The sequence below is a fragment of the Lolium rigidum genome, chromosome 7, assembly GCF_022539505.1.
Source record: "Lolium rigidum isolate FL_2022 chromosome 7, APGP_CSIRO_Lrig_0.1, whole genome shotgun sequence".
Classification (NCBI taxonomy): domain Eukaryota; kingdom Viridiplantae; phylum Streptophyta; class Magnoliopsida; order Poales; family Poaceae; genus Lolium; species Lolium rigidum.
In genome coordinates this window covers 12804830-12825078 of record NC_061514.1, presented here as the reverse complement: position 1 = coordinate 12825078, position 20249 = coordinate 12804830, and the positions used below count along the sequence as shown (strand labels likewise).

Below are 20249 nucleotides of genomic sequence, written 5' to 3'. Positions count from 1 at the left end.
AACCAACACTTCCTATTACAATTCTACTTTCCTTAATATATCTTGAGCTCTCGAACCTTCTTATTCTTCGGGTAGTGGGCCTTCGTTAAACCCCGGGTACTATCTTTGGCAGGCCCATTTGGGATGCCTATGTCAGGAAGCATTCTGCACGATGGCTCAAGTTCTTCATGACGGGTCGTCTTTCGTCCAAGTCAGACGGTGCGCCGGCGTCGAGCTCGAGAGCGACAACGAGGACTGGGCGTAGGTGCGCCGGCGTCGAGCTCGAGAGCGACCGTAGTTCCAAACCCTAGCCTAGGGTTTCGTTAAGTTTTTGTAGTCCTAATCAAGCACATAATATGGCTAGGGCATATGTTTAATTAAACTACGTTTATCAAGCAAGAGAGAAACGTGTCTAAGATGAAGAACTACATTATGCATAAAACGAACAGAACGTACAAGGACATGGAGGTTTTTCTCCGTTGCTCAAAAGCTTTCTTGATTTATCGATCAAGACCCATCATACTGCAATGCAATCGTCCTCTGTACTTTGTATTATTTATGTGAACCTCGTCGAGGCTTTATTAATTTAAAGCCGGGTAATATTGACTTTTATCCAAAAAAAAAATTGACTTTATTCTTGCGACTGCTTTGATCGGCCCGCCATCTCGACTTATCGTTGGTGCAGGTGAGCTAACGTTAACAGAGGAGTTTGGTCTGTGTCACTCGTGTGATCGTCCTCTGTTTCATCCACAACCCCGGGACTGGTGGGCGTCTTTCTAATCGCCTCGGAGATCTCGCATGGTGGGGTCGTCAAGGTCTGCGCCGCCGGAGCAGGGAGCAGCAAGCTCGGCGTTGTGAACTTGATGACGCGGAGGTGGCACCGGACGACGAGGCAGTCGTCGTTCACCATCTGTTGGGCGGACGCGAGGTCGCTGATCGTCACCAGGTACGGGGACGCGTGCACAGGGGCGTCACGGTCGAACGTGTGCTTCCTGAGCTCCGCCTCCTTCCCAAGGAGGCCGTCGATGGCGAGCTCGAAGCGGAACTCGGCCGTGGTCGCTGGGTCGTCGGACTTGCCGCGTCCGAGGAAGACGGCAACGCAGTCCTTGCTGGAGTCACAGTGCCCGTTGGGGTACACCTTCAAGTACCAGCTGCTTCCGCCGAGGGCGAAGTGGGGGCCGTACGCGCATTCCCCGGGCCGGAGCGCCGCCCGGAACCTCGAGAAGCTTCCGATGGTCATGGTGCGGGACCCGACCGCCGTCTCGGCGCCCTCCGCGGCCTCGTCGCGCGGCAGCGGCGCCCACATGAGCGGCCGGATCGCCTCCCTGTCGATCGAGAGCGTGAAACGGATGGTGAGGCTGTCGTCGTCCTCGCGGACGCAGCAGGACGCCTCCATCTCCCGCCGGTTCACGAACCGGACGTAGCCCTTGCGTCGCTGGTGGTCGCGCAGCGTCAGCTCCGACCTCGCCGTGCTGTCGTCGAACACGGTGTGCTTCCTGCTCGCGTCCAGGATCTCCAGGGAGAACCTCGCCGGGGCACGATAGGAGTAGGGACTATCGTCGAATGGCCCGCCGACGAAGACGGCGACGAAGTCCGCCGAGTCCTTGTCCAGGCCGGCGGGGTACACCTTGAGGTGGTAGTCCTCGTACAAATTGAGCGAGCCGAAGTTGAGCGCGGTGCCGGGGGACATCCGCGCCCACCTGGAGTAGTCGGCGACGGTGCAGAGTTTTGTTGTGGTCTCCGTCTTCACCAGGGTGCACGACGACGGCGGGGACGGCGACGAGTTGCTGGCGGCGGCGCCCATGGAGACGGATGAGTAGTTGGTATCTCCGCCGCCGGTACGTGCTCGAGATCTGTTAGAAAAGCAGCAGCCTTTATCTCGCACAGTCCCACACGTACTAATCCTATCCTAAACTTAGATGGGCACGTACTAATCCTATCCTAAACTATCTCCTGTCTAAGGCGTCTTCCTAGCTAACGAATCTCCTCAAATTTCTGATCTCGGCCTGACCTGGCCTGCTTTTCCCGGTAGTAATATCCGGGAACCCTAGGAGGATGCAGTGCACGTTGTCATGCAGATGCAGGGAGCTCTGCACCGGCAGGTCGGGACTCGGGATGCTGGATCGTGCTCACTGAGGGAGTGGAGGATGCAGAGCGGCAGACCGCGACCGAGAGCTAGCCCATTTCATCGCCGCCGCCTTCGGATGGTACCAGTGTGCACACACTTATGCTGAGCATGGATATTTTGAGGAAGACGAGTCATGGGTTTGTCATTTTTATGTAGTCTACAATATAAAGAATTTCACATTGAGGTTTTGCACGTTTGCATATTTCATCATTGTCTACATTAAGGATTTTTTTTCAGATTTTTTTAAAACTTGAAACTATAATTTTTGAATTGTTGAAAATAAAGGGTTACATGTAGCTCCAGTGGTCACCGTTTGGAGTTTCCCATTCTACACTGGCTTACAAAATTCTGGTTCCTTTATTTTAACGGATTTGCTAGAAATAAGGCGCCTTATTTTTATTATGTCTCTGTCAGCTCCGTATCCATTGGATTTGTCTCGTGATTCATGCTGATATGACAGTTGCAAGTGGGTTGCAACTAAGATTTCCCTAATTACAAGTAGGTTGCAACTGAGCCTGAGTTGCAAATGGGTTGCAACTGAGGTTTTACTAGTTGCAAGTGGGTCGGAACTGAGAAAAAAATCCACACAGTTTAATTTACTTCAAGATTCGTGCTAGACTATGAGTTACACATGAGCTGCAACTAAGTTACAACTTAGACTTGATGACGTCACGTGATTGAGATTTAGTTAAGTCTAAGTCGCCTGAGATCTAGAAGTCCCCTTATTTTAACTGCTCATTGTTTCCCAGAGAGCCCCCTACTTATGAACGAGAATGGGGAAGTTTGCCACAAAATATTTGCTATGTGACTATTGTTTACAAATGGAAATTCATCTGCATTTTGCATGAAGTTGAAAGAGCTGTAACGAATTTCTGATTGTTATGAATGCAATACTATGGAACTCTTTTGTCTCCTAGAATGCACTACTATGGAACTATTTTGTCTCCTAGAGCGAATCTTGAAGCCTTGGGAATTTTTAAAACTTTGAAGTACAAAAATACAACTGATGATTGGATCATGTTGATATCATTTTCATTCTTGAGCTAAGCTGACAATGTCCACACCTTGCATCCTCATCACAGATTTGCCGACATCCTTTTGACAGCAAGAAAAGAATTCACAAAACATCAAGACTTTTCCCAATAAAAAGCATAAAGAGCTTCATGTTACACACAAATCACTACACATTTGGATTACATTGGTCGTGACCGGCGTCAATACCTGATCCATGGTGCACATTTCTCATTGTGAATCTGAGATGAATTTATATACCTATTTCTACTATGTAAGATTCACAAGTACCAAAGTCTGGCTAATGTCTACATAGAAAGAGAAGAGAAAATGAAAGGAAAACAGAATACAATACAATATCACCAAAATTCTGTATACTATTCTACGATGCTCTATGTGGTGGTATACCCAGTCAATCTTCACTTGCAAGAGACTTTTTGACACAGTCCATGATGCCCTCACAATCATTTTCTGGTACTAAGCATTCTGCGTCAGTTTCCATGCTTCTTGGCACTGAGTGAGGAGAACGGAGATTTCCATGCGTTTGACAAGCCTTCATTGTCTTGCAATGCTCCGCCTCATCGTCTCGTATATTGACAAATACATCATACAAGTTATCTGCATTGGGATATGGGAAACAGTGAGCAGCTTTATAGAGAAAGCATTAAAGAAGAGAGTTCAATTTCTTGTTTATAGGCACTATATTATCATTATAGATAGTAAAACCCGAATGTCAGGAGCACGAATTAGTAGATCAGGTAACAATCTGCTGAAATGAATCACGACTGTGGTTTGATGGGTCTTATGTTATATATATGTTCCAGCAAATGGTGGTAAGTAGCTCACTTCCCCAATAGACTCTTGACTTAACCAGATGAATCAGTGAAATTAATTTCCCAAGCAACAACTAACATGAAGCCCTGACAGTCTAAAAAATCAACTCAGCAAAGCTGTCAAAGGGAAGAACTATACCAACTTTAGGCCTCCTAGAACATGGCACTCTTGATGTTTGAAACTCATCTGCGGAAACAAGCCATGAAAGCAATAAGCATAGATGTTAATGGTTATATAAAACATTAAAGCACATAAAAGTTAAAGTAAGGGCCTACCAAATAGGTAAAGATCCTCATTCATGTAATAGTTTATAGCTGCTTCAGGAGCTGGTAGTTTTTTCAACTCCTCTGTTGAAAAAGAAACAAGTAGCACACACATTACGGAATTGGAAGTTTCATGACAAGAAGTAAACTTGTGTACATGGGTAAAATAGATGAAATGAGGTATCAGCTTGCTCAGTCCCCAGGTAGGTAGGCACCAAAACTAATGGTTGAACAAGAGCAATCAATGGTTCAGGTTTTAAATTTTTTTTTTTTTTGTAGGACTAGGAATGGCATATTCATCAAAATAGGTTTAAAGGTAATGGTATAGCTCATAATAAAAGGGATCCGGTTACAAATTTACAATGATTTGACCCTCAGCTCCTCGGCTCAATAAATTCAGGTTAGAAGGTTGTTCAAATATGGGAAACAAGAGTTACCAACTTGATTATGTAAGCTAATATTCAATAGCCATGGTACTAGTTCACCATTCAATCTTAGATATACAGTTTAAAATAAGCCACGCAGCACAGGGATTGATGGCTCGCTACTGTACACTTATCAGTAATGAGTACAAAACTGGCGCAATAGGAAGAATGGTTAGCCCATTAAGGTTGCTTACCTCCATTTAGCTTAAGGAACTTGTCATAAGTTGAGTATGCGTGCCTCTCGACACATTCAGAAAAGTGGTCTGCACATAAGATGGCCAAGTTGGAGCATTATCATCACAAGAAACACAGTAATAAAATAGGAAATTACTTCATAATGGGAAGTAATATGTGTACTCACATGCCATTCTTGGGCTCAGCATGTACATGGCAACAGTCATGAAGTAGTAGAAAAAGGCACTAAACCGCGCAAGAAAGCGGTCAACCCATACAGAGTTTCCACCCAATTCCTGATATGAACCGATAAGAGGAAGAGAGTAAGAAATATGCAGTAATATAATCCGACTGAAAGCTATGTACAGCTCGACTCAACGGGTCGGAATAAAACAGGATATGCTAACAACATAATTCATTTTGGCATGACATAGAATGGGCAAACATATAAAAGATTACGAACATACTTCCATGATCAAGAGGTGATGGAACTCATTCATGCTTTCGGCGAAGTGCACTTTGATGTAATCTGCCCGTCTCCACCAGCCGAAGGTCTCGTACAGGTGAAGCACCGATATGAACGCTGCGCAATAATCAGGAGTCAACAACACAAGGATGCAGGAAGCATGCCCAAACCATTCGTACTGCAAAATTCAGAGACCTGCGTGTTACCGCAAGCGTGTAAGACAGAGACCCTCACCGAAATATGGCACCCTGGCGATGGTCTCGAGCACGAAGAACCTGGCGTAGTCGCGGTCCCGGTACAGGGCATCGAGTATCACGATGATAGAGTCCTGTGGTGTGCACACGAGATGCAGGACAAGCGCATGTTCAGACAGACAGAGTAAAACCTGAAGGTAAAAATCTATCTGGAATCTGGAGCCACCCACCGTGAGGAAAATGTTGAAGGACTGCTCGAGCCTGACGGCCCAGCCGTCGTCGTCGGTGGGAGACAGCGGGTCATCGGCGGCGGCGGATCCTTCCGGAGGAGGGCTGGCCTCCTCCCTGACTGGGAATGACTCCTCGACGGCGGACACCTCCGTCTCCTGCTCCGCCTTCTCCTGCTGCGTAACCTGCGTTCTAATCGCCTCCGCCCGGAACGTTCTACTCCCCCTGCGCGCCACACGCAGAATTAAATGAGCGGAAGGTGCAGCGGGATACATGCGGCGGGCGGAGAGAATGTGAGTTGTGCCGAGGAGGAGGAAGAGGGGGATCGAGTTGAGGGGGTACCCGGTGGCGAGGACGACGGGGCTGCGGAGGCCGCGTGCGCGGAGAGGGAGGAAGGATGGGGGAGAGCGCGCGGCGGCGGCGGGGTTGGAGGCGAGCGCGGCGGGGAGAGGGGCCGTGGAGGCGGGCGCGACCCCCGCCATGGTGGTGGGGTTTGGGGGTCAAATTGGAAGAGTGGCGCGGCCCTGAGGCGATGGAGGGGAGGGGGGTGATGGGCAGGGGGAGTGTGCTGGTGCTGGTGCTGGTTGGTATATTCGCGCGGGCGCGCGGCGGCGGGCGCGTTTTGTCGTTGGGGGAAGCGGGACGGCGACTCCGACGGAAACGACGGGCGGCGGCACCCGGCACGGCAAGTGCGCGTCCACGACTGAGCCGGCCGGACGGAGGAGGCAAAGCAAGTTTTGTTTTGTTTTGACCTGAGGCAAAGCAAGTCTGCTGTGAGCGAATGCGTGAGTGGGCCGGTTCCGAGTGGAGCCGTGGGACGAGTCACGTCCATCTGATATTTCCAAGCCTCAACTCAAACATTTGCAAGGTTGTGGGTAGGAATGCAAATGCTAGATCTGACACAGCAAGTTGCTTTCCCACTTAAACTCTAGTGCTCCAATTTCCGGGACAGTGTGAGAAGAGTTCATGTTCACGAGGGAGTGAGAGGGAGTTTAATTCCTTGTTTTTACAAGTTAAATCCGTAATAATTTTAATTCTCGTCCTTTCAAGTGTTGATGATCTAGATAACATGGCTAATGATATAGGGATAGATATCTTCGGTATAAACAAGGAGTGTTTAGATATACAAGTAGCTCGTAAGGAGAGGTTTTGTCATGGTACTTCCAGTGCTGATAGTAATAATAGTGGTTTACATTTTACTCTTCTTGCTGGTAGTAATAGTACTAGTTTACATCTTTACTATTATATGTGAGTCCGTACGTCGTCAAAAATGTTTGATGCCAAAGATTGGAGATATATTGACCGTCCAATCTTACTAAACGTCTCCCACTTGTCATCCAGCCATCGAGTCGAGTCGATGTCGACCCCTCATCTTTCTTTTAAGATGGTAAGGTCCCGGCATCGAGTTGAGATGATGTCGACACCCCATCTAACTTTAAGAACCACAGATATCCTAGCATACCATCATCTTAAAATTCATTGGTAATAGATAAGATATTGCAACAACATCAGAAAAATACCAACAAATTACCCTAACCTCAGAAAATGGTTCAACAACATCATCTAATGTCTGAATATTGCAACACGTAGTTCACCAGAACTACGACAACCTAAAATTCATTACAATCCATTACTAGCTAAGAGATAAGATAGACACCAGTCCAACATTGGTCCACATGCAAATACCAACAAATTCATTACAATTCCAGGAGCACGACACCTTTAATTAACATAGAATTACTCTGAGGCAATTTCTATGACCTTCTTCATCTTGGACATGTGCCCTTCCTTCTGTTTCAGGAAATCTCCAATGGTGAACTCCAGCTTTCTCTTGTCAGCCTTCAACTGGTCCCTCTCCTTCTTCATCAGGTCCCTATCCTTCTCTGCCCTAATCCTCAAAACTTCGTGCATGTTTGAATGGTGTGCATCAATGAGTTTCTTCTACTCAGAGCTTGTCCTGCTTTGGCCTGCTTCTCACCAACCACTGTCTTCAGTTCATCTTGTGCCATCTTCGGATCCTTGTGTAGTTTGATAATCTCATCATGGAGCTTGAACTTTTGTTCAAAATGATCCAGAGCTTCATTAGTTTTCTGCTCACCATGCATTTCCCAAAGTCTTCCCAATGCTTTCTTCAAGTTTTTGGGCCATTCACCATCTACCCACTTCACATAATCACATCGAGGCCATTCCTACATAAATCAATCAAAAAATGTATATTGTGTCAGCTACTTCATATTATCTATTCCTACACAATTTAGATTACTGCACAAAAACACACACCTCCATATCACATCCAAGAAACCTCCTGTCAGTGTCTCATCCCTCGAAAGCTACGTGAAACCGAGAAAACTCCAATATCAAAAACGCAACAAGTGATTCACGTGGAATCCGTTTTCGATGAACTAGGACTTGCTATGGAAATAAGCACAAGCTCTAGAACACCACATGGATAAGGTACAAATAAAAACCAAGAAAGATGATGCAAGGATGCAAAGGTTTGAGCTTTCTCCGAACGATACGATCGAGTTACTCACTCGAGAGCCATCTTGCACTCGAGAGCCATCTTGATAGTACAGCAACTAAACTATAAAACGGTCTCGAACTACACCATGAGACCGGAGAGAAAGAAACCCTTCAAGAGCAAACCTTAATCTTGCGCATTCCAGTTGATCTCGATGAGGACGGTCTTGATCGCAACAAGATGGAACACCTTTCTTGATTGTGCTTAGTTGATGAAGTCATGCGAATTGCTCCCCCATACTCCACTATGGGAGAGCTTCTTCTTCGGTGCATCTTCACATATCCATGATCACCATATGGATGACAAGCTTCAAGCATAAGATCTCTTCGAGTTGACACATCTTGAACTTGCGCTTCATTTTTTCATTCTTCATCATGTTGATGTCTTGAAGTTAAACTTGAGGGATCACTTTATCTTCATATTCAAGACATACTTGACACTTAATATTATTCATCAATTCTTCTTATTGCAACATTGAAGCCAACATATGGTTCAAGCATTGCCTATGGACAACTCCTACAAATATAACTCAATGCAAACATTAGTCCATAGGGATTTTAATTAATTACCAAAACCACACATGGGGGCTCCATCCACTTTCAATCTCCCCCATTTTGGTAGTTGATGACAATCTCTTTGAGAGGGTTTATATAAGAAATTTAAGTAACAAACAAGTTGAATACATAGAGCAAACTCCCCCATAATATATGCACGTGTGAATGAACTTGAATTTCATTGCATACATTGGCATTCAAAGCCTAGTGGAGTTTTCTCTAAGTATTCAACTATGCAAAGCAACAAGATGCAATGCAAGAAAGTCACATGCTTAAGCAAAAAAGCAAAGACATAACCAATGCTTAAGCACAAAGCAAAGACATAACCAAATTTCCTTAAACCCTCCAAACTTCTCCCCCATTGGCACCAATTGCCGAAATGGGTGAAAATTTTAGAAGGCCAATATAGTGAGAGTTCCTTCATACCGTGTGCATTTCTCATAATTTGAGTGGAATCAAGTGCACATATCCAGTGACGAATATTCGGAAGGAATCACACTATAGAGAGGATCAAAGATTGCACAAAGATGACAAAGTCAAGAAGCTTCAACAAAAGAAGCAAGCAACCAAATGAACCACAAAGAAGATACCAAAAGAAAGATAGATATTATGATAAGATCAAGAAGATTGCTCTAAAGAATATGATGAAGCTCCCCAAGGTTTGTGCACAAAACTAGATAATTTGTATTGGAGTATAAAGTGCACAAACATGGAATCATCACTCCCATAATATCATTCAAAACAAAAGATACCAAGTGAATTAAACTCAAATGATCACCACAAAAAGTGTTTTAAATAAAATGAGGAGGCTCCCCAAGGTACATGCATAAATTAAAATGTTGCATTGATACGTCCAAAACGTATCCACTTTCCCGAACACTTTTGCTATTGTTTTGCCTCTAATTTGTGTATTTTGGATGCAACTAACACGGACTAACGCTGTTTTCAGCAGAACTGTTCTGGTATCTCGTTTTTGTGCGGAAATCCAACTTTCGGGAAAAACCTCGGGATTTTGACGAAGGCCCTATTTTCCCAGAAAACTCACGGAACCAGAAGGGCAAGTCAGGTGGAGGCCCGAGGGCCCCACACCCTAGGGCGGCGCGGCCCAGGAGGGGGGCGCACGGCCCTAGCGTGTAGCCCCCTCGGCAGGCCTCCGACGCCCTCCTTCGGACTACTTATCGCCCTCGACCTAAAAACGCACGGGGAGAAGTCGAAGTCGCCAGAAACCCTCCAGAACGCCGCCAAATCGCGAAACTCCGTCTCAGGAGCCAGAAGTCTCCGTTCTGGCACTCCGCCGGGACGGGGAATCGGAGGAGATCATCGCCATCATCACCACCGACGCCTCTCCATCGACCAGCCATGTTTCCCCCATCCATGTGTGAGTAATTCCCCCGCTTTAGGCTGAAGGGGATGGTAGGGATTGGATGAGATTGGTCATGTAATAGTCATAAGATTGTTAGGGCATAGTGCCTAGTATACGTAGATGTTACTTTTATGATATTGTTGCAACTTGTTATGCTTAATGCTTGTCACTAGGGCCCGAGTGCCATGATCTCAGATCTGAACATGTTATTATTTCATCATGATATTCATTGTTTATGGTCTTACCTGCAAGTTGTATACACATGTCGCTGTCCGGAACCAATGGCCCCGAAGTGACGAAATCGGGACAACCGGAGGGGATGGTAGTGATGTGAGGATCACATGTGTTCACGGAGTGTTAATGCTTTGCTCCGGTACTCTATTAAAAGGAGTACCTTAATATCCGAGTAGATTCCCTTGAGGCCCGGCTGCCACCGGCTGGTAGGACAAAAGATGTTGTGCAAGTTTCTCATTGCGAGCATGTACGACTATAATTGGAACACATGCCTATTGATTGATTAGTACTTGGATACCGTTTTATTATTAGCTGCAAATGCCCTGCTTGATTGTTACATGAGTTTCTCTCATCCATGCAACGCCCGTTCATCCGTCCCTGTGCCTACAGTATTTTAATCCTGTTGTTTACTATAATCACTACTGCTGTCTCTGTTACTCTGCTGCTGTTATTTCACTACTCTCATCGCTATAAAACTGCTACTACTCGATAAACTCTTGCGAGCAAGTCCGTTTCCAGTGCAGACTGAATTGACAACTCCGTCTGTTAAGGCTTTCAAGTATTCTTTGTCTCCCCTTGTGTCGAATCAATAAATTGGGTTTTACTACCCGCGAAGACTCGCTGCGATCCCCTATACTTGTGGGTCATCAAGATCATTTTTACGGCGCCGTTGCCGGGGAGCATAGCTTTATTTGGAAGTTCACTTGGATTGATATTGTTCGCTGCAAATTCTCCATCATGGGTAAACCTCGCGATACTAAGGTCGCCATATTACCATCCACTACAAGAAAAGGTACAACTACGAGTACCTCTGCTGCTCTTGATTCACCATCCGTGATAAGTAAACTTGTTTCACCACCACAAGCTTCAAATGTCTGGTACTTCTGCTGAATCTGAAAATTCCTCTTATAATTGTGATGATGCTTCTATCGTGCTTGATAATGATGGTTCGTTAGGATCTTTTCTAGATGCTACAATTGCTAGGTCTAGACAAATTGAAAATACTGAAACTCCTAATGAAAATGCTTTGTTACACCTATTAATTCACCGAGTCTCATTGAATACTCTAGTGATGATCTTGATGAAGATTATGTGGAACTTGATGATGATTTTATTGAAAAATGCAATGCTACTACTGATGCAAGAAAAATTAAAAAGTTGCTTGCAGAACATGCTCGTTAGATATAAAGCTGTCTCCCGATCCTAAATTTGCCACATCTCCTATAAACATTAAGGATAAAGATTATGATTTTTCTCTTGATCTATCTCATATAGCTATTGTTGAGAAAACACCCTTTTGTGGTACTGAAAAAGAAAGTGCTGTTGAACACATGATTGAGTTATCTACTTTGAGTAGCTTATTTTCTGATGATGTTAAGAAGCGTACTTACTTTGTTGCTAAAATCTGTCCATTCTCATTAAAGGATGACGCTAAAACTTGGTATAATAGTTTGCCACCTAATTCTATTAAAAGTCTAAAAGAATTGCTTGATGTTTTCTTCCGGAAATACTTTCCTGCTAGTGCTCAACATATTGCTTTGCAGAGAATTTATAATTTTGACCAGGAAGATGGAGAGAAATTGCCTGAAGCTTGGGCGAGATTTTGCTCTCTTATTAGAGCTCGGCCTGACCATGATTTGGAAAAGCATGATTTACTTGATATATTTTATAGTGGACTAACCATTGAGTCTAGGGCATACCTGGATAGTTGTCTTGGTTGTGTTTTCAGGAAAAGAACTCCGGACGAAGCTGAAGAACTATTGGCTAAAATAGGCCGGAATCATGATGATTGGACTACGCCTGAACCAACTCCAACGCCAATATTGAAGAAGAGGGGTTTAATTAAATTGAATGATGAAGATATGAGGGAAGCCAAGAAGTCTCTCAAGGAGAAAGGTATTAAATCTGAAGATGTGAAGAATCTCCTCCCATAGAAGATATATGTGAGATAATTCCCCCTTCATCCATGATTGAGGTAAATTCCCTTCAGCGCTTTACTAGGGAAGATATTCCGTATTCAAAACCTCCTGTGCAATGCTTAGATGAGTTTGATAATTATATTGTTAAGCAAGAAAATTTTAATATGAGAGTAGAGAATCATCTAATGGAAAATTCTCAAGCTATTAGTGAATTGCATGATATTGTGGAGAGAACCTCCAATGATGTTAAGATGCTTGTTAAACATTTTCATATGGTTCAAACTCAAATTGATCAACTCACTAAAGTGCAAAATGACTTGTTGGGAAATAATTCTAAAGAAAAACATGCTTATGAAGTAACAACTAGAGGTGGTGTCTCTACCCAGGATCCTCTATATCCCGAGGGACATCCCAAAAGAGTTGAACAAGATTCTCAACGCATTGAACCTAGAGCTCCTTCTAAGAAAAAGAAAAAGAAACATAAGAATGTTGTAGAATCCTCTGAACCTGTTAATGATCCTAATAGTATTTCTATTTCTGATGCTGAAACTGAAAGTGGTAATGAACACGATAATAATAAAGATAATGATAAGAATGATGCTTCTGATAAAGAAGAGGTTGAAGATGAACCTGAAAAGCAAGATAAAAATAAAAAGTATACTAAAGAAGATTTTATTGCTAAGAAACATGGTAATGAAAGAGAACCATGGGTGCAAAAGCAAATGCCTTTTCCCTGCTAAGAAACTAAAATCAAAGGAAGAAGAACACTATAATAAATTTTGTGATTGGATGAAACCTTTATTCTTGCAAATCCTTTGACTGATGCTATTAAATTGCCTCCTTATTCAAAGTATATGAAAGATATTGTTACTAACAAAAGGAAAATCCCCAATGAGGAAATTTCCACTATGCTTGCTAATTACTCTTTCAATGGCAAAGTTCCAAAGAAGTTGGGCGACCAGGTATACCTACCATTCCTTGTTCTATTAAGAATAATTATGTTAAAAGCTGCTCTATGTGACTTGGGAGCCGGTGTTAGTGTTATGCCTTTTTCTCTTTATAAGAGACTTTACTTAGATAAGTTGATACCCTACTGATATATCTTTGCAAATGGCTGATAAATCTACTGCTATTCCTGTTGGTATATGTGAGGATGTTCCTGTTCAAGTTACTAATAACTGCTTGATATTAACTGATTTCTTTGTGTTGGAAATGCCTGAAGATGATAATATGTCTATTATTCTTGGGAGACCCTTTCTTAATACTACAGGTGCTGTTATTGATTGCAATAAAGGAAAAGTCACTTTTAATGTTGATGTTAGGGAGCACATCGTCTATTTCCCCAAGAGAATTGAAAAAGCATGTGGAGTTAATACAATTTCTAATGTGAGAACTATCAAAGTGGGAACTATCGATTGTCCTATATATGAGCCTAAAGAAGAATATCAAACTCTTATGATTGGATCCATATCAATACAATTTAAGGTAACATGATTGATTTGAGGTTTATTTCTTCATATGCTATGTAAAATTTATTTGGTGGCAAGACTTGATCAACCTTGTTAACAAATACTTTTTATATGCATGGAGGAGGTAAACAACATCTCTTTCTTCCTCCACTTGCTCTACTTGCTGTAGCACTTTTGTTTTGTAAAGTTCCTTAGTTAATTAGAGATTTCAAAAAATTTCCTGGCCAGTAATAATAAACTTAATACCCAGAAATGTGCATTTTTCAAAGTTTTCAAAAATTCGCAAAAATTACACCGTTGGTCCTATTTTTCGACGAGGCACCCGGGAGCACACGGGGATGACCAGTGAGGGCACCCAGTGCTGGCACCCCACGGCTGGCGCGGCCGGCAAGGAGGCGCGCCACCCCGGTGTGTGGGCCCCCCTTTAACCCACTTTAGCATCTCTTCCTCTCACACTCTTCTCTCTCCCGAAAAAATCGACACCAGCTTCCTCTCACTCGTGTTTTTGCTCAAGAACTCCAGATTTCTCGATCTCTTTGCTCTGCCCAGATTTCTGTCTGAGATTTGGCACATTTGCTCTTCGGTATGTGACTCCTTCGATTATCCTAGTAGAATTTTGTTTGGTGGAATATATCTTGCATATTTTGCTGCTGTAGGTAATATGTTTAGTGAGCTTGCATGCTTGTTCTAAGTGGTAGAAACTAGTTTTGATGCATGATTAGTACTCTAGCAAGTTCCTATGGTAGTTTCTCTCGATTATATGTCACCAAATCAAGTTTTATATTGTTTGTTGAAAATTTTCAGAAAAGGGGGATGTACAACTTTAACTTTGGAGAAGTGTTCCAAGGGGAGACAACAAGCACGGGGAGGCCCTCTAGGTCATCCACCCGATGCAGGCCATCCTACAATGAGGATCTCATCGCACCAAGCTTCGCACCCGAGGAGGACAATGGAGTCCCTAACGCTGCATCCTTTCCATGCTATGACTTTTTGAGTAATGCAGGGTTGTTGGATGATTTCTTTACCCTCGTCGGTAGGGCAAGTTTGACCACCTATGTGGGAGATGAGAGTGAGCAATACTACACGCTCACTAAAATCTTTGTGGAGAGCTTCAAGTTCAACAATAAGCACTTTCACCCGATAGTTTCATTCAAGATCTATGGTAAACCTATTACTATGAAGTTGGAAATTTTTTGTGCTGCATTGGGTATTGTCCCTGTAGGTACAGCAAGGAAGATCGAGGACAACCCAAGGGAATTGTTGGAGCTCTATCGAGGGATCACCAATGATGATTGTCGCACCATTCAGCGTGGCAAGATAAGAAACATTCAACTCCCCGCCATTAAGTATTTTGCTTATTACATTGGTACTAGCATTCTTGGTAGGGAGAACACTAGCAACATATCTAGCTATCACCTTGGTTTCTTAATTGCTGCACTCACTGGGGAAACACCTTATCATCTTGGTGCTCTTGTTGCTCGCTTGCTTGTCTAACAAGGGGCCCATATTTGGAGGAATTATTGCTTCGCGCGTTTTAGCATATTTAGAGCTTCCTCTTGACCCTAGTGATGTAAAAATAGCTCCTATGAGGCTCGATATTGCTGCTATGAAGAGTCATCAATTTGTTACAGCTGACTCTAGGATAGATAATATTGTCTATAGAGTGTTGTTTGCTGACGGGGAAGAGAGGGAAGTCCCTTTGCCCCAACCAGATTTGTTCAGTATCAACAGGAAATCATGGTCGCGCTCTAAGGAGGAGGTGGATGAGAAGCTGAAGATACACAACTTCCACCAGCAGCATGACTCTGAGGATGCCGAGCCCTCCTACGACTACACCGTCACGTATCCGGGTGCTTCTTCTAGCACATACCCGGAATATGATCCATCTTCGTACTACGATGGTGCTTCTTCATGGGCACCATGGGGTTGATCTCCACTTAGGCCAAAAGCCTAAGCTTGGGGGGAGGTATACCGGCATCACTCATTCTTTGCATATTATGGTTGCTGGATACTTGTACATACTTGTTTAGTCTCTTTGAGTGGTTTTCTAATGAGAGGGAGATGATATTTGGGGAAGTGCTGCCTGAAAACAGATTCTGGACTGTTACTAGAAAAATTCGTGCGCACAGCCAGAACGTTATTTTGAGCTGCCAACTTTTGTGCATGTGCCCCAGGTTGTTATCTAACTTTCATTAGTTGAACACTTTTCGAGCTGAGCAACGGAAGATTTTTGTAAAAATCGATTTCGTCTTGCTGTCAGGTTTTGGCAGATTTCTGTCATCTCGCTTTTCTGTGTTTCTTTTAATTTGCTATTTCTTGTTTTTGCTTTGTTTCTTTCCCAAAACACAAAAAGACCAAAAATATTTCTGTTGTTTCTCTTCACCACTTGTTTACTTTGGTTTCTTGCATTTGTTTCGCTTTATTTGCTATTGCTAGTTTGCTATAAGAAAACCCAAAAAGATTTTGCTTTGTTTGCTTGTTTCCTTTTATTCTTGTTCTCAAATTCGAAAACACCAAAAATATTTGCTGTTCTTCTTTGGTTTTGTAAAGTTCTTTATGAGTTCAATGGTCTTCGGTGGCTGGAGTGTGGTTTTCATTTCATATTATCCAAGCTACACAAGTGAAAAGGCAATAATGACGATATTCGACAATCTGATTGTGGTGAGAGGCTGGTATGAACTCTATTTGTTTTCATTTTTGTACATATACTCATCCATGTGAGCATGCTTAGTTGGTTCATGTGAGGTATATGTCATTTAAGAAAGTCTAGTAGTTCATGATCTCTCATGTTTAGCTCCAATTTATTAATATGAGTAGCATGTCATGGATGTTTGCTCGTATTGTTTTATTCATAGATAGGTATGATATTGTGGTATCCTCCTCCGAATAATTCGTTTGAATTAACTTGGCACATGCTCACGCATGCATATGACTGAACAAGAGTCAATTAAGCCTCAATGATTTACATTGCTTCGAGTTCTGGTATCACTTTTATGCCTCGGTTAATTTATTTTGCCGCAAGCATGATTATGACGATTCTTGCTCTCTTGATTTGTCGCTCCCTAGTCTTTTGCTAGCCATCACTTGTACTGAGCGGGAACGCTGCTCGTGCCTCCAAACACATGAAAACCAAGTTATTCCGGAGTGTCCACCATAAATACCTATGCATGGCATTTCAAACCATTCCAAGTAAATTCTCATGCGCTACCTTTAAACCTTCAAAATGCTTCTCAATTTGTGTTAATGTTTCATAGCTCATGAGGAAGTATGTGGTGTTTAACTTTCAACCTTGTCATTTACTCTTGATGGATTTTCATATGGACTAGTGGCACATCCGCTTATCCAATAATTTTGCAAAAAGAGTTGGCAATGGGGTTCCCAGCCCCGATTAATCAAACTTTACTAATAATTCTCTTCACATGTTTTGCTCTGATTCATCAGTAAGCAACTTAATTTTGCAAATAGATACTTCTCCATGGTATGTGATTGATGGAAGGCACCCGAGGATTCGGTTAGCCATGGCATGTGTAAGCAAAGGTTGGGGGGAGTGTCACCCATAATAAAACTAAAATACGTGTGTAAACAAAAGAGAAGAGGGATGATCTACCTTGCTGGTAGAGATAACGTCCTTCATGGGAGCCGCTCTTGAAAGTACGGTTGGCGAGGTAGTTGGTGTACCCATTACCATTCGTTGACAACAACAAACACCTCTCAAAATAATTTTACTCCTGCTTTACAAATGAAAAGCTCTAGCGCATGTTAATCCCTGCTTCCCTCTGCGAAGGGTCAATCTTTTACTTTTATGTTGTGTCTCCATCCTTTCTTTGAGATCCTTCTTGAGAGCACAACTGTCATTCTTAGTGTAATATGCTTGTCTCAAAATATGATTGACTGTGGTATAACTTTGATGCTTTTATCTTTGACAATCACTATTTCTAGTCTTTCTATGAACTTCAGAGGTGCCCGAGCATTTATGTTTTGCTGATCAAATATGGGCAAGCGAGATACCACTCTATCATACTCATTTATGAACATTGCAATCCTGCTTATATACATGATTCATGATGCTTATTATTAATTGTTGGTACCTTTCCATGATTGACATAGCTATTGGATGATCTTATTTGCATGTATCTTATTATGAACTGCCTAAGTATTAGCCATAGCATGAGAATATTTACATCATATGAACAAATGTGTTCGTGAAAGTTCTTTTATCGCTCAGTTGTTAACTGAATTGCTTGAGGACAAGCAATAAGCTAAGCTTGGGGGGAGTTGATACGTCCAAAACATATCCACTTTCCCGAACACTTTTGCTATTGTTTTGCCTCTAATTTGTGTATTTTGGATGCAACTAACACGGACTAACGCTGTTTTCAGCAGAACTGTTCAGTATCTCGTTTTTGTGCGAAATCCAACTTTCGGGAAAAACCTCGGGATTTTGACGAAGGCCCTATTTTCCCGGAAAACTCACGGAGCCGGAAGGGCAATTCGGGTGGAGGCCGAGGGCCCCACACCCTAGGGCGGCGCGGCCCGGGAGGGGCGCGCGGCCCTAGCGTGTGGCCCCCTCGGCAGGCCTCCGACGCCCTCCTTTGGACTACTTATCGCCCTCGACCTAAAAACGCACGGGGAGAAGTCGAAGTCGCCAGAAACCCTCCAGAACGCCGCCACATTGCGAAACTCCGTCTCAGGAGCCAGAAGTCTCCGTTCTGGCACTCCGCCGGGACGGGAATTGGAGGAGATCATCGCCATCATCACCACCGACGCCTCTCCATCGACCAGCCATGTTTCCCCCATCCATGTGTGAGTAATTCCCCCGCTGTAGGCTGAAGGGGATGGTAGGGATTGGATGAGATTGGTCATATAATAGTCATAAGATTGTTAGGGCATAGTGCCTAGTATCCGTAGATGTTACTTTTATGATATTGTTGCAACTTGTTATGCTTAATGCTTTTCACTAGGGCCCGAGTGCCATGATCTCAGATCTGAACATGTTATTATTTCATCATGATATTCATTGTTTATGGTCTTACCTGCAAGTTGTATACACATGTCGATGTCCGGAACCAATGGCCCCGAAGTGACGGAAATCGGGACAACCGGAGGGGATGGTAGTGATGTGAGGATCACATGTGTTCACGGAGTGTTAATGCTTTGCTCCGGTACTCTATTAAAAGGAGTACCTTAATATCCGATAGATTCCCTTGAGGCCCGACTGCCACCGGCTGGTAGGACAAAAGATGTTGTGCAAGTTTCTCATTGCGAGCACGTACGACTATAATTGGAACACATGCCTATTGATTGATTAGTACTTGGATACCGTTTTATTATTATACGCAAATGCCCCGCTTGATTGTTACATGAGTTTCTCTCATCCATGCAACGCCCGTTCATCCGTCCCTGTGCCTACGGTATTTTAATCCTGTTGTTTACTATAATCACTACTGCTTGTCTACGTTACTCTGCTGCTTTGTTATTTCACTACTGAGACCTGCTATAAAACTGTTACTACTGATAAACTCTTGCGAGCAAGTCTGTTTCCAGGTGCAGCTGAATTGACAACTCCGCTGTTAAGGCTTTCAAGTATTCTTTGTCTCCCCTTGTGTCGAATCAACAAATTGGGTTTTACTACCCGCGAAGACTGCTGCGATCCCCTATACTTGTGGGTCATCATGCATTTGAATACAATATGCATAACATGGAATCCTCACTTCCTCATTACCATTTTAAAGCACAAACATTTGAATAGATCATAGATAGGAAATTAAGCTTAACATTTGCAACAAACAAATGGTTTAGCAACAAGTAACATGCACCATAATAAAAGGCCCAACCAAGAGGATATATGAAAGGCATGACAAAGCATATTATATGACTGTTAAACGGATGAGCAAAAAGCATCATCATAGTCTTCAATGAATTATATTGCTTAGCATGACCAATCAACACACAACAAATAAATTAGATATCAAATGGAGATGTATCATCTCTTATGTGTATAAGTTTCTATAAGTGGGCAATATCACGAAGATGTTTATCCACAAAGAAACATGTACACATAAAATAGATACACAAGAAATATAGCATGATATCCAAGACGAAGTCATGCAATATACCAATAAGAATTTTTGCTTAATAGCATGGCCAAAGGCTCAATTTTATCTTATTGTATATTCATGAACTTCAACCACAAACACATAAAGTACATCAAAAATATTGACAAGGGATAGAAGATAGTTGGGATGCTTTGAGAAAGGCAACAAGTATCAAAAATGAGGATACCAAAAGAAATGACTCAATTTGCACTTTCGTCGATATTGCACATGTGAGAGGCTTGAGGAATTGATATGCAATAAAATTGCTAGATAAGCATAGTTGGGATGGATGAATCGTGAGCATGATTTTATATACTTCACAACATATGTGCTCATCTCAATATACTCACATTTGCAATAAAAAGGTTTCACTAAAAACTTTGTAAGAAGCA

The 20249-nt window shown here is 43.0% G+C and overlaps 1 protein-coding gene across 1 annotated transcript; it reads right to left on the bottom strand.

Annotated features, from left to right (window-relative positions):
• Nucleotides 1-3229: 3229 nt before the first annotated feature.
• Nucleotides 3230-6184, bottom strand: LOC124670062 (ubiquinol oxidase 4, chloroplastic/chromoplastic-like). Its single transcript, XM_047206575.1, has 9 exons — nucleotides 6045-6184; nucleotides 5705-5927; nucleotides 5515-5608; nucleotides 5282-5397; nucleotides 5002-5110; nucleotides 4835-4903; nucleotides 4228-4299; nucleotides 4091-4138; nucleotides 3230-3736 (listed from the first exon to the last, which is right to left on the bottom strand). Exons 1-9 carry the CDS (start codon nucleotides 6182-6184, stop codon nucleotides 3531-3533), a joined length of 1077 nt encoding a protein of 358 aa, XP_047062531.1. The 3' UTR covers nucleotides 3230-3530.
• Between the last annotated feature and the right edge of the window lie 14065 nt (nucleotides 6185-20249).

Excerpts from the sequence above, each read along its gene's own strand:
- LOC124670062 (XM_047206575.1), bottom strand. The coding sequence starts at position 6,184 with ATGGCGGGGGTCGCGCCCGCCTCCACGGCCCCTCTCCCCGCCGCGCTC. Across the intron at positions 5,928-6,044 it reads CCCGTCGTCCTCGCCACCGG|GGGGAGTAGAACGTTCCGGG; the intron begins GTACCCCCTCAA and ends TGTGGCGCGCAG. Across the intron at positions 4,300-4,834 it reads GTTCCTTAAGCTAAATGGAG|AGGAGTTGAAAAAACTACCA; the intron begins GTAAGCAACCTT and ends CTTTTTCAACAG.